Source organism: Lactuca virosa, chromosome 5, assembly GCF_052849685.1.
Source record: "Lactuca virosa cultivar CGN04683 chromosome 5, Lactuca_virosa_CGN04683_v6, whole genome shotgun sequence".
In the NCBI taxonomy this organism is placed as follows: Eukaryota; Viridiplantae; Streptophyta; class Magnoliopsida; order Asterales; family Asteraceae; genus Lactuca; species Lactuca virosa.
The window spans coordinates 387,154,234-387,168,849 of NC_136430.1; the positions used below are offsets into that span (position 1 = coordinate 387,154,234).

The 14,616-nt window shown below is 41.4% G+C and overlaps 1 protein-coding gene across 1 annotated transcript; it reads right to left on the reverse strand.

Moving 5' to 3' along the window:
• Nucleotides 1-10,715: 10,715 nt before the first annotated feature.
• LOC145113744 (uncharacterized) lies at nt 10,716-11,171 on the reverse strand. Its single transcript, XM_079049794.1, has one exon. It carries the CDS (start codon nt 11,169-11,171, stop codon nt 10,716-10,718), a length of 456 nt encoding a protein of 151 aa, XP_078905920.1.
• Nucleotides 11,172-14,616: the final 3,445 nt, after the last annotated feature.

Here is a 14,616-nt window from a genome sequence, read left to right on the forward strand (position 1 = left end):
ATCAAATACTTCAAACTCTTGTGATTGGTGAAGATGGTACATCGTACCCCATAGAGATAATGCCTCCAAATCTTGAGGGCAAATACCACTGCCCCTAATTCCAAATCATGAGTGGGGTAATTCGCGTCACGAGGCTTCAGCTGCCTCGAGGCATACGCAATCACATGCCCCTTATGCATCAGCACAACTCCTAACCCTGAAATAGAAGCGTTGCAATACACTAAAAAATCATCCAATCCCTCGAGTAGAGCTAGAATCGGGGCCTCACAAAATTTTCCAATGTCTCGAAATCCGACTGCTGATCTGGACCCCATCGAAAGGTTAAAATCTTCTTGGTCAAACGGGTCAAGGGTACAATAATTTTGGAGAAATCTTGGATGAATATCCGATAATACCCCGCTAATCCCAAGAAACTCCTGATCTCGGATGCGTTTTTCGGAACCTCCCAACGCGTTACCGCCTCAATCTTGGCGGGATCCACCAAAATACCCTATTGGTTGATGACGTGCCCCAAAAATTGCACCTCACGCAACCAAAACTCGCATTTGGAGAATTTGGCATAAAGCCCCTCCCTCCTCAAGGTATCCAACACCTCTGTCAAATGATGCTCGTGCTGCTCCTTGGTCTTAGAATAGACCAAAATATCATCAATGAAAACAATCACAGACTGATCCAACATCGGTCTACAAACCCGGTTCATGAGATCCATGAACACTGCTGGAGCATTGGTGAGCCCGAATGACATCACCACAAACTCATAATGACCATAACGAGTTCTAAACGCCATCTTTGGTATGTCTTCATCCCGAATCCTCATCTGATGATACCTTGACCGAAGATCAATCTTGGAAAATTACGAGGCACCCTGAAGTTGATCGAAAAAATCATCAATCCTCAGAAGCGGATAACGGTTCTTCACCGTTAGTTTGTTCAGCTCCCGATAATCAATACACATCCTGTACGACCCATCCTTCTTTTTCAAGAACAGAATCGGTGCTCCCCAGGGGGAACCGCTCATACGAATGAATCCCTGGTCTAGCAGCTCCTGGAGCTGCGTAGACTACTCCTGCATCTCAGGCGGAGCTAGACAATACGCCGCCTTAGCTATCGGAGCCACGCCTGACACTAAATCAATAAGAAACTCCACTTGCCTCTCGGGAGGCACCCAAGGTAACTCCTCTGGAAACACATCAAGAAAATATCGTACAATCGTTACCCTGCTCAAATGTGACAGGGTCTCCACCCTCGTATCCGAAACGTAAGCCAAAAACCCAGTACAACCCTGCTGAAGAAGTCTCTTAGCCCTCGCAGCCGAACAGAGAGCTGGCCCATGCAAGGCTCTCTCTCCATGAATAACCAGTTCTCCCCCACTTGGGGCTCGAACCCTCACTAACTGACGCTAGCAATCTATCATGGCCCCATTGGGCCCCAACCAGTCCATCCCGAAGATCACCTTCAATCCTCGCAAAGGAGTCAGAACCAAGTCGATAGGAAATCTCTCCCCGAACATATTCAGAACACTCCTCCGAAATACCCTCGTAACACTCATGGTGAGGTCATCCGCAATCTCCACCTCGAGTGGGGAATCCAAAGTCCCCGGAGCATCACGAAACTTCTTGTTGAGCGTAAGAGATACAAACGATCGGGTAGCCCCTGAATCAAAAAATATCCGAGCCGACAAATGGTGTTTGTCGAGGCCAACAAAATTAATACCCTAAATATGTTTGACAAAATTAAAACTAGCTAGAATGTAAATATGACAAGTAAAAAAGTAAAAGATTTGATTAAAATCAATGAAGTGGAATTGGTTGATTTTGGGATACACCACATGGATGACATAGTTGACTTATCATTAGACTAAAAGGAACAACACTTGTGAATTGGTTTAACTTGGCTATAGCAATTCATAAGCACAAATTACCTCAACTCTTCTTAGATATTAAAATGGTTGGAGGAGCTCTAACACATTTCCTTAATTAAAGTCACAAAATCAATGAAGCATATAATCTTGTGAAAATCAATTAGCTTTGAGTTCTAAGAGTTACCAAGTCCAAAAGATAATCAAATGCTTACATTATCATTATGGAGGAAACGTTCCCATGGTTTAAATGAAATGAAAACAAACATAGAAACCATTTGTTGCTTACCAATCTCAAAGTCCATTATTTAACCAAGAAATTGATCAACAAAAATATATGTTTATTCTTCTAAGCTCATGATCAAAGATAAACAAACATAAAAAGATGTTTAACTAGAGAACATTTCCATAAACTTCAAACACAAGGTAATAATAGTCTTCAAAACAACCAATCATCCATGGGATTTAACCCTAATCAATCAAATGAGAATTTAGCCAAGCATGGACAAGATAAAAGAAATACAAGGTAGTTTAGAAATACCAAACATTGTTCTAAGTGCAAGATGGAAAGAAATAACACTAGTCTTCAAAATCTTCAAATCTTCCAAAACCTTCTTGGGAGAAAAATGAGTGGTTCCTCTAAGTGTTCATGTGAAGAATGCCTCAAATCTCCAGCAAAAAAGGTGCTTATCCCGGATTCAAAAGTTGCACAAAAGCCATCCACCAACCTTCCCAAAGTAGAGTCAATAAGTCAAACACGGGTTCACTTCAGCACCATTCACGCAGACCGCGTATGGATCCACGCGGACCGTGTGGGTCTCGCTGATTGCATGCCTTGGCCCATTAAAAATACAATCCAGCCCAATCTTCTAATTTATGCTCCAGCCCACATGCACAACTCTTGGGAGCCCAATTGTGTTATTCCAAAGCCTCCAATGATGATCCAATGCTCCTTCAATCTTCCGTAGCTCGAGTTCTTGTCCAAAGATTAAGTCCAACACGCTTCTTGCTTATATTGACACCGAGCCCAATTGCACCACCTCAAGTTCACAAGCAATCCACAAACCTCCAATTGTCCCGTACTCCTTCCATATCTCCAGTAATGAATAGTCTCGAGTAAATCCTGCAAAATTAGCTCAAAAGACTGGAAAGCACCAGGTAAAGGAAAAAAATAATAAAAAGAGAAAATATGCATGAAGCTTAACTAAAATGAGATGGTTTTAACTAAAAATAAACTATGAAAAGAAGTAATAAAAACGAAACTATCAAATCACCCCAAGCTTGAACCTTACTTGTCCTCAAGTAAGACAAGACTAAAATGAACTTGGGATGAACTATCCTAAAAAGAAAAAGGAACGAACATCTTAGGTAGAAATTCAGAATACGCCCTTAAAATAAAAACATATAATGCATTTTTAGGGTAAGAATTGCTTTAAGGGACGAGCCTTTGTTACCTTTCTAGCAAGGGACACATGTTGATCAAGATGCAAAACGAGCATGCATACTTCACTAGTATGGTTTATGTGACATGGTTTCGTGGTCCGATCTAGCCCACTAGCCATAAGAAAGTGTCCCTCGATTAGAATGTTCCTCACTCCTCACAACTTCAACCCCACGTCAAGAAATAAAACCTAGAAAAAGATAACTCGGGCCAAAAATGGCAAGGAACGAGCTATGTACAAAAGTTGGCAAACTACAATCATCTAGAAGAGTAAATGCTTCCACCAAAATAAGATCCAAGTAGAGCAAAGAGTCGAGCACGCGATGAGTGAAGGGCGCCATCGTAGTTGCCAACAAAAATGATATCTAACTAGAAACAAATTACATGAGCTAAAATCCGAAAAAGACTAAATATCTACAAAAACAAACAAATGGATACAATCCCGTGGTCCGGCCTTTTCTTTTATTTTTATTTTTATTTTTATTTATTTATTATTATTATTATTTTATTTTTATTTTTATTTTTTAATTTTTTAATTTTTTTTGGGACAACAAAACCCCAAGGACATGTTAGAAATACAATAACTTAAGACACAAATAAGAAAACACTAAAAATATATAATTACATTCGCATTTTATGATTACGATAATATCCGACTTTTCAAAACCTTTTTTTAACTAGACTTCTAAAGACTAGAACCAACAAACATAAGGTTCAAATTTCACCAAAGATCAAAATTTGACTTCTCCAAACAAGTTGGTTACATATGAAATTTCACGTACACAAACTAAATACTAGACTTTATTGAAATTTTGGTAAATTGACGCAAAATGTTTCGAACGACACTTTTGAAACAATTTACTTTTGACTCACAAAACAAAACAAAACTGGAAAAAGGGGGTAGTTCTCTCTCTCTCTCTCTCTCTCTCTCTCTCTCTCTCTCTCTCTCTTTTTAGACTCACTTTTTTGGTTTACCACAGGAGTTTTACAAGTATAGCCTGAAAATAAAAAAACAAAACTATATACAACTATAAGCAGAATCTAAGTCTAACCCAAACAAGAGGCCAAACGAGCACAACTACACTAAGGCTAATTCGAGATCAAGTGGGAAAAATGTGTCTAAGTCATAAAGTAATGAGATATGATGTGAATTGTAGCTGTTAGACACTAAAGATCTCAAAATAGCAAAATCTATCTTTCATTCCTTTCTTTGGGGCTTGATTGTGGCTTGTGAAGAAAATTCAGGTGAGGGACTAGTCGGCACGGGGCTAAGTTGTCCCCCTACTTATGCCACACTTGACATGAGTCGATTCATATGCACAACTACTTGCACTCTCTCCCCACGTATATATAAAAGAAGAAGCAACAACTGAAAGTCCCTAAGAGTGATTCTTATTTGTTATGTGAGTTTCCAAAAGAATTGTATTTAAGGAGTGTCGTGTCTTTCAAGTAAAGATGTTCGGAGATGAGAATAAAGAGATAACAAAAATGCATGAATGCTTATGCCCTAAGCTAAATGCCATGCAAAAATAAAAAGTGAAAAAGAAGAAAATAAAATCTTTTTGGAATTTTATAAAAATAAAAAAAATGAATGCAATTTAAGACTAAATGCTATGCAACCTAATTAAAATGCATGAGAAATCAAAAAGAAAAGGGAATACCCCACCCCAAGCTTAGAAATAAGCATTGTCCTCAATGCTTGGGGCGAGGTGGAAGTACCTAGACCGGGGGATCGGGAGGAGGATATGGGTATTGGGGGTAGGGGTAAGGGTAAGGTGGAGGTGGATAAGGGTGGGTGGGTGGAGGGTATGGATAGGGAGGAGGAAGTGGGACATTCTCGAAATGGTTTTGTGATTGGTGCCACCCCCACATATGGTGCATCTGTTGGGACATGATTTGGTTGGAGACACAAAGAGCCTCAAACCGTTCGGAAAAAGTTGGGGGAAGCGGGTAATATCCGAGAGGTGGGCTCATCACCGGGCTCGTCATCCACATGCATCTCATCATCATCTTGAGCCTGGAGCGCATCCTCATTGACTGACCGAATGATGGTCCTCACGAGTCTCCACTGAGTGCGATCGTGGAAGGTGAAGTTGACGACTCGAGGGTCGGGAAGAATGAGATATCCGGCCCCTTAAGGACAATACCATGTAAAACTGTTGTTGTTCCTACGACGGATGTGATGCATGTTTGTGAGAACCCGCTCATCCAAGAGAATTTTGTTATCGACGGGCGTGTAGTCGTCCGGAAGCTCAATGTCAAGACCGCGGGCTAAAAGGGTGACAAATCCTCCAATGCAGATATCACCGGTTGTTTTGGTTCTCATGAGCGCGCATTTGTGGAAGAAGAACGAGGCAAAATCCGGGATCGGAGGGTTTTCACGTCGCGTCATGCACCAAAGGAAGAAGAGCTCATTTTTTGTAACTTGGCCGGCTTCTTTGTGGGCAAAAACAGTGCACACCAAGATGCGATGGGCAATGTGGAGGCACGGGTGAATGATGGAGGTTGCCTTATCGCGACCGGCACATGAGAAGATTCCCCCGGTGATTTCCGTCCAAAAGTTCTCGTGGTTGAACTCGACGAGCAAGACATCGAAAACCGTGAATGTGTTCGAGGAAGGTAAGCCCAAGATGTTGTTTATTATTGCAAAATCAATGTACGCCCGGTCCCCCATAAGTTGGAATGCAACCTTTTTTTCTCGTTGTCTAACCCGCAGTCGGCAAGGAACTCTCTAGTAGGAGGCTCGTAAGTGTTTGCCATGAGTTCGAGAAGGTTTTCCCACCCGATGTTACGGAACAATTGAGTGACCCCCTCAAGGACCCCTAATGAAATGAGCGTGGGTTTGCACACAAATTTGGTGGAGGCAAACTCTTCCTGTAATTTTCGGCCGCCTTGGCATCCCGAAATCTTGGAATGTCGAATTCATCATGTCGAGCTGAAGCGGGGGCCTTGCCTCGGGCGGCAGCCGAGCATTTTCTAGATGTGAACATGGTCTACCTGCAAGAAAAATAACAACTACACGAACCACAACCCCAACAATTGGTATTTCAATTCAAATCACCAATCGACTCCCTATGGACTTCTAAAATGATTCAACACTCAATGCAAGAAACATTATCAAGACTCAATTGATGTAATGTCATATAAATTGTTGTTCTAAAACATGCATATTGGTCAATTAAAGTCAAGGAAAGAATGTACCCATTTTTTTTTTTTTGAAAGTTGAAAATTTGCGTGCGAAAGTTCAGGATTTGAAAATCTTGAAACTCTCCACCCCAAGCTTTAAGCTTTGTTCAATATCCCGTGAGAAAAACTTTACCGCGAAAACCCGAGAAATCCGGCAACGGCTTGAGATTCCGGCGAAATTTTCCGGCGAGCTTTGAGAGATATTTTTAGTGGGGTTTGTAGCCTTGACCAAGAGGAGCACAATGGTGGTTTCGGAATCGCGAGAGGTGGCCGGAGTTGGCCGGAAAATGGTCGGAAAGTGGTGAGATGGTGGTAGTGGCGCCCAGAATTGCAGCAATGGATCGGACCGGATTTTGGGTGGGGTTTGTAGAGCTCGAAAAATGGAAGAGAATGGCGGTGGTTTCACGCAATTTCGACCGGCGGTTTGACGACAAATCGAGTTTTAGTTATGGAGGGGGAGGTTGTTTTAATGGAGTTTAGGGAAGAGAAGTAGAAGAAGTGAGGAAGAAGAAGGCCGGCTGATGGCTTCTATTAGGCTTAAGTTGCGGTCAAACGTGGTCAAAACCGGGTCAACAAAAGTCAACACCTCACGCGGACGCGTCTGCGAGTACACGCAGTCCGCATGAATTAACCTGGAGTGGTTCTGTTTGCGATCCTTACACGCGGACGATTTGAAGAGGTATACGCGGTCCGTTTTTATAAACCACGCGGACAAACCCACGAGTACATGCGGTCCGTTTTTATAAACCATGTGGACTAACCCACGAGTACACGCGGTCCGCGTGAATTGTTCTGAAACCCTCCATTTTTGAAGAATGACGCGGCCATATTTGGGGACCACACGCGAACCATTTGTTTATTAACGCGGACACACCCCCAAGTACACGCGGTCCACGTGTATCCTGCTGAAACCTTCTAAATCTTTGCTCATCACCAAAACGAACATCGAGACTTAAAATTCTACACTCTTTCACTGCAAGAAGGAAGAAGAAGAAATGTGAAATGCAAAAAGGATCTATCTAAGACATTTATTTGGAACTAGAAAACATGAAAACTTTAAGTTTTCCAAAAATGCCCTTCTTTAACGTCTTTGGCGAGACGTCCTTCCCTTTCGATTTCAGTAAACTGGGGCATCCAATTAGATGACATCTAGGACATTTGCATTAAAACCTTCATAGAAAGGTTTTAAACGATGCCCATTGACTTTAAAGATTTGCCCCGTTTCTTCACTTTGGATCTCAACCGCTCCGTGCTCAAAGACTTTTAGCACAACAAATGGACCTATCCATCTTGACCTCAATTTTCCAGGAAAAAATTTCAATCGCGAGTGGTAAAGCAAAACCCTATGTCCCGGCTCAAAATGCTTGCGGGTAATGGACTTGTCATGGAAAAGCTTCGTGTTTTCCTTGTAAATTCTCGAGTTTTCATAAGTCATTTCTCAATTCTTCCAACTCTTGAAGTTGAAGCTTCCAATGCCTTCCCGCCTCATCAATGTTGAAGTTGCATTGCTTGACCGCCCAAAATGCACAGTGTTCCAATTCCACGGGAAGATGACATGGTTTTCCAAAAACCAATCTAAATGGAGACATTCCTATCGGGGTCTTGTAAGCGATCCGATAGGCCCACAAGGCATCATCAAGCCTCGAACTCCAATCCTTTCTTGTCGGGTTCACAGTTTTCTCAAGAATACTCTTCACCTCACGATTTGAAACCTCCGCTTGGCCATTCGTTTGAGGGTGGTAGGCGGTAGATACACGGTGGGTCACGTTGTACTTTCTAAGCAAAGCCTCCATCATCTTGTTGCAAAAATGCGTCCCTCTATCACTAATCAAAGCCCTAGGCACACCAAATCTCACAAAGACATTAGATTTTAAAAAGTCGATAACTGTTTTGGCATCATTCGATCTTGTGGCTTTGGCCTCAACCCATTTAGAGAATAGTCAACCGCGAGCAAGATGTAAACGTTGCCAAATGAGACGGGAAATGGGCCTATAAAATCAATCCCCCATACGTCAAAAACTTCACAAACAAGGATTGGATTTTGTGGCATTTGATTCTTATGTGAAATGTTCCCCGTCCTTTGGCACTGATCACAACTTTTGCAAAACAAATAACAGTCGCGTGACATGGTTGGCCAAAATAGCCCACACTGAAGAACCTTTCCCAAAGTTCGGTTAGGCCCGAAGTGTCCCCCACAAGCAAATTCATGGCAAAATTGTAAAATGAATTGATGCTCTTGTTGGGGTACACATCGCCTAATAATTTGATCGGGACAATGATTCCACAAATAAGGTTCATCCCACACATAATATTTTGCATCACTTTTCAATTTGTCTTTTTGAGCACGTGTAAATGTGTCGGGATACCTTTTCGTGACCAAAAAGTTAACGATATCGGCATACCAAGGAGTAGATTGAGTAAGGGAAAAGAGATGCTCATCCGGAAACTCGTCCCGCAACGGGAGAGGAGTGTCATTTGAAGTGATTCGGCTTAGGTGATCGGCAACAAGATTCTCGCATCCACTCTTGTCCCGGATTTACAAATCAAATTCTTGTAATAGTAAAATCCACCGAATGAGTCTCGGCTTTGCATCTTTCTTTGTTATTAAGTACTTGAGAGCTGCGTGATCCGAATACATAATAACTTTGGTGCCAAGTAGATATTGCCTAAACTTCTCCAAAGCGAACACTATGGCCAATAGCTCCTTTTCTGTGGTTGAGTAGTTGCTTTGAGCATTGTCTAGTGTTATCGATGCATGGTAGATCACATGGGAGGCTCTTCCATTCTTCTGACCCAAAACGGCGTCTATTGCATAGTTGCTTGCATCACACATGATCTCAAAGGGGAGATCCCAATTTGGTGCTTGCATGATGGGAGCGGATGTAAGCAACTCTTTGAGCTTGTCGAAAGCTTCTTTGCACGCCTCACTGAACTCGAAATCAACATCCTTTTGCAAGAGTTGGCACATTGGTCTTGTTATCTTTGAAAAGTCCTTGATGAATCTCCGGTAGAAACCTGCATGGCCCAAAAAAGAACGAACTTCCCGAACACAAGTCGGGTAAGGTAAGCTTTGAATAACATCAATTTTGGCCTTATCTACCTCAATTCCTTTATTTGACACAATGTGACCCAAAATGAGACCTTGACTCACCATAAAATGACATTTTTCAAAGTTTAAAACAAATTTGTTTCAATACATCTTTTCAAAATTTTGGTGACATTGGTCAAGCACTCTTGAAAGGATTTTTCGTATACCGTAAAATCGTCCATGAAAACTTCAATTATATTTTCAACATATTCCGAAAAGATACTAACCATGCAACGTTGGAAAGTGGCTGGGGCGTTACACAATCCAAATGGCATTCTCCGGTATGCAAAAGTGCCAAATGGACATGTAAAGGTTGTCTTTTCTTGGTCTTCCGGTGCCACCGGGATTTGGTGAAAACCGGAATACCCATCGAGACAACAATAGTGTGATTTTCCGGCCAACCTTTCTAACATTTGGTCAATGAAAGGTAATGGGAAATGATCTTTTCTTGTATTTGCATTGAGTTTGCGGTAGTCAATACATACTCTCCACCCATTTTGCACACGGGTGGGGACCATCATACATTTGTTGTTCTCGACCACCGTGATCCCCGTCTTCTTCGGTACCACTTGCACCAGGCTCACCCATTTGCTATCCGAGATTGGATAGATCATTCCCGCATCTAGGAGCTTCAAAATCTCTTTCTTGACCACTTTAATCATTGGCGGATTCAACCTTCTTTGCACGTCTCGACTCGGCTTGCATTCATCCTCCATCAAGATCTTGTGCATACAAGTGGAGGGGCTCAATCCCTTCATATCCGCAATCGTCCATCCCATGGCTTCTTTATGTTCCTTCAACACCTTGAGGAGTTTCTCTTCTTCACATTCAGTTAAGTGAGTTGAAATGATGTCCGGAAGAGTCTCGTTGTTTCCCAAGTACGCATACTTCAAGTGTTGAGGAAGTACCTTTAATTCCAATTCCGGTGGTTGAACAAGGGAGGGCGGCAATCTTGTGTGAGTTTGAGGTAATTCAATTTGCTTCACACTAAATTGAGTGGTTTTCTTGATCTCTAAATTGTTGACCAATCTTTCAACTTCCGGATCTAATGAGTAGAGCTTTAACTTCTTGGCTAATTTACCACAATCAAATCCTTTGCTCAAAATCATCTCCAACATGTCACCATTAGACAAATCGAACAACTATTGGGTTAATGGTTCGACAACATCAATAAAGCACAAGGATGAAACATCACTAGGATATCTCATAGCATCATAAATGTTAAAACTTATTGTCTCACCGTCAAACTCCATTGTTAAGCTTCCCGCATACACATCAATCTTTGTTCTAGTCGTATTCAAAAATGGTATCCCAAGTAAAATTATACCCGACTTTGAGGACACTTGTTCATCTAGATCAATCACATAGAAATCCGCCGGGAATACCAATTGGTTCACTTGCACCAAAACGTCTTCCAAAACACCTCTATGAAAGACACTTGATTTATCCGTAAGAGAGATTATGACACCGGTTTCACTTAAAGGACCAACATTCAATGATTCATACACCGAATAGGGCATGACATTAATAGAAGCACCAAGGTCAAGCATGACACTACTAAAAGTGACATCTCCTATCTTGCAAGGAACCGTAAACATTCCCGGATATTTGCACTTAGGTGGAAGCTTCCTTTGTAAAACCGCGAATGCATTTCATTCATTGAGATTTTCTCATTTCCCTTCAACTTTCTCTTGTTGGTGCAAAGCTCTTTCAAGAATTTTGCATATCTAGGAATTTGTTTGATTGCATCGAGTAAAGGAATTTTTAATTCCACCTTTTGGAAGGAGTCCAAAATCTCTTTCTCCTCCATGTTCTTCTTTGAAGTTGCAAGTCTGGAGGGGAATGGCGGTTGAGTGGCTATTGGAGTCAGTAGAGGGGTAGTCTTCTTTGGGACTCCGGCTTGTGCATTGTTCTTGACTATATATTCTTCAATGGGATGACTTCTATTTCTTCCTCTTCATCCCTTGGCTTCTTCTTTGAACTACTTTCTACGGTTTGTTTGCCACTTCTCAAGGTCACCACATTGATATTTGGGTTCTTTTCGGTTTGAGAAGGGAGTTTACCACGGGACTCCAACTTGCTTATGGATGTAACTATATCTCCCATTTGTGCTTCAAGGTTGGAGATACTAGTCCTTGTCTCTTTTTGGAATTGTTGGGTACTAGTGGCTAGGGATTTGACAATGTCTTCAAGGGACATTCCGGAGCTACTTGGTTGGGATTGAGGAGGTTGTTGGTGATGTGGAGGGTGTGGTTTGGATTGATAGTGTGGTTGCGGGTGTTGGTAGTGAGGTTGTGGTGGTGGATAGGAAGGTCTAACCAATGCATTTTGAGGCAATGGTCTTGGGTTGTAGCTCATGTTGGGATTTGGCTTCCAACTTGAATTATATGCATTTTGGTAACCGGATGGCTTGTTGTGGTAGTTTTGAAACTCTCCCGTGGCATTTACATGTTCCGCATCTTCTTGAAGAATGGGACACATATCCGTAGGATGTCCCATTGTTGCACATATTCCACAAACCATCACTTGTGGAGTTTGTCCCAAGGCTAGCTTTTGGACAACAGAGGTTAGATCTTTGATTTGAGACTCTAGGTTTGATGTTCCCACTTCATTGACTTTTTGTTGAGTTTCTCTCTTCATATCTTGGTGAGGGCCAAAATGTTGTGAATTTGCGGCTATGGTGTTGAAGAGTTGTCTTGTTTGTTGTGGAGTTTTGCTAAAGACATCTCAACCACTTGAGGCATCAACTAGTCTTCTCTCCATTGGCAACAATCCCTCATAGAAGTGTTGAATGAGGAGTTGTTTCGGAATTTGGTGTTGTGGGCAACTATAGCACAAGTTGTTGAACCTCTCCCAATAATTATGAAAAGTCTCGTTTTGACCTTGGCGGATTCCACAAATCTCATTTCTAAGACTTGAGACTCTTGAAGCGGGATAGAACTTGTCAAGAAAAGCTCTTGTCATATCGGTCCATGAGTTAATTGACCCCGATGGAAGATAGAATAACCAATCTTTTGCTCTATCGGCCAATGAAAAGGGGAATGCCCTTAGCTTGATTTGGTCATCGATTGACCCTTGTGGCTTCATACTAGTGCAAATAATATGGAACATTTTCAAATGCTTATAAGGGTCTGCATCTTCTAATCCATGAAAAGTCGGAAGGTGATGGACTAAACTTGACTTCAATTCCGAACCTCCTTCCAAAACGGGGTAATTGATACTGGCTGGAGTTTGTGTAACATCGGTTTCCATCATTTGCCTCAGAGTTCTCTCGGGGGCTTCTCCTCCGTCCGCCATTGCAGTTGGTTCAATAATGGGTGGATTTTGTTGTAGAGGTGGTGTTTCGGGAATTTCTTGGCGAGGGTCGGGACTAGAATCGGGTTCCGTGTCACTTAATGAAGCGGGTTCAACCTCTGGATCCCCGTGAGGATTAGAAGTTTGACCGCGTTCTATTCTCTTTACCTTCGCCAAACGCCTTGCTTCTTTTTCAATTTCCGGATTGTAAATCAAGTCACCTGTACACTGAGATCTGGGTATAGAGAAACAAATTGATTAAAAATAAACCAATCCCCGGAAACGACGCCAAAATTTGGTGGTTGTCGAGGCCAACAAAATTAATACCCTAAATATTACACACTAAAATAGTGTATAGTGGTAAAGGGATCGTATGCACGGAGATTGGTCCAATTTAAATCTCTATGCAAATCACTTGTTCAAGTACTTGCAGAACACAAGTAAAAGTAAAATGGGGGGGGGGGAGGTTTAATTCTTTTTGCTTGTTTGACAAAATTAAAACTAGCTAGAATGTAAATATGACAAGTAAACAAGTAAATGATTTGATTAAAATCAATGAAGTGGAATTGGTTGATTTTGGGAGACACCACATGGATGACATAGTTGACTTATCATTAGACTAAAAGGAACAACACTTGTGAATTGGTTTAACTTGGATATAGCAATTCATAAGCACAAATTACCTCAACTCTTCTTAGATATTAAAATGGTTGGAGGAGCTCTAACACATTTCCTTAATTAAAGTCACAAAATCAATGAAGCATATAATCTTGTGAAAATCAATTAGCTTTGAGTTCTAAGAGTTACCAAGTCCATAAGATAATCAAATGCTTACATTATCATTATGGAGGAAACATTCCCATGGATTAAATGAAATGAATACAAACGTAAAAACCATTTGTTGCTTACCAATCTCAAAGTCCATTACTTAACCAAGAAATTGATCAACAAAAGTATATGTTTATTCTTCTAAGCTCATGATCAAAGATAAACAAACATAAAAAGATGTTTAATTAGAGAACATTTCCATAAACTTCAAACACAAGGTAATAATAGTCTTCAAAACAACCAATCATCCATGGGATTAAACCCTAATCAACCAAATGAGAATTTAGCCAAGCATGGCCAAGATAAAAGAAATACAAGGTAGTTTAGAAATACCAAACATTGTTCTAAGTGCAAGATGGAAAGAAATAACACTAGTCTTCAAAATCTTCAAATCTTCCAAAACCTTCTTGGGAGAAAAATGAGTGGTTCCTCTAAGTGTTCATGTGAAGAATGCCTCAAATCTCCAACAAAAAGGTGCTTATCCCGGATTCAAAAGTTTCACAAAAGCCATCCACCAACCTTCCCAAAATAGAGTCAACAACTCAAAACCCGGGTTCACTTCAGCACCATTCACGCGGACCGCGTATGGATCCACGCGGACCGCGTGGGTCTCGCTGATTGCATGCCTTGGCCCATTAAAAATACAATCCAGCCCAATCTTCTAATTTATGCTCCAGCCCACATGCACAACTCTTGGGAGCCCAATTGTGTTATTCCAAAGCCTCCAATGATGATCCAACGCTCCTTCAATCTTCCGTAGCTCGAGTTCTTGTCCAAAGATTAAGTCCAACACGCTTCTTGCTTATATTGACACCGAGCCCAATTGCACCACCTCAAGTTCACAAGCAATCCACAAACCTCCAATTGTACCGTACTCCTTCCATATCTCCAGTAATGAATAGTCTTGAGTAAATCCTGCAA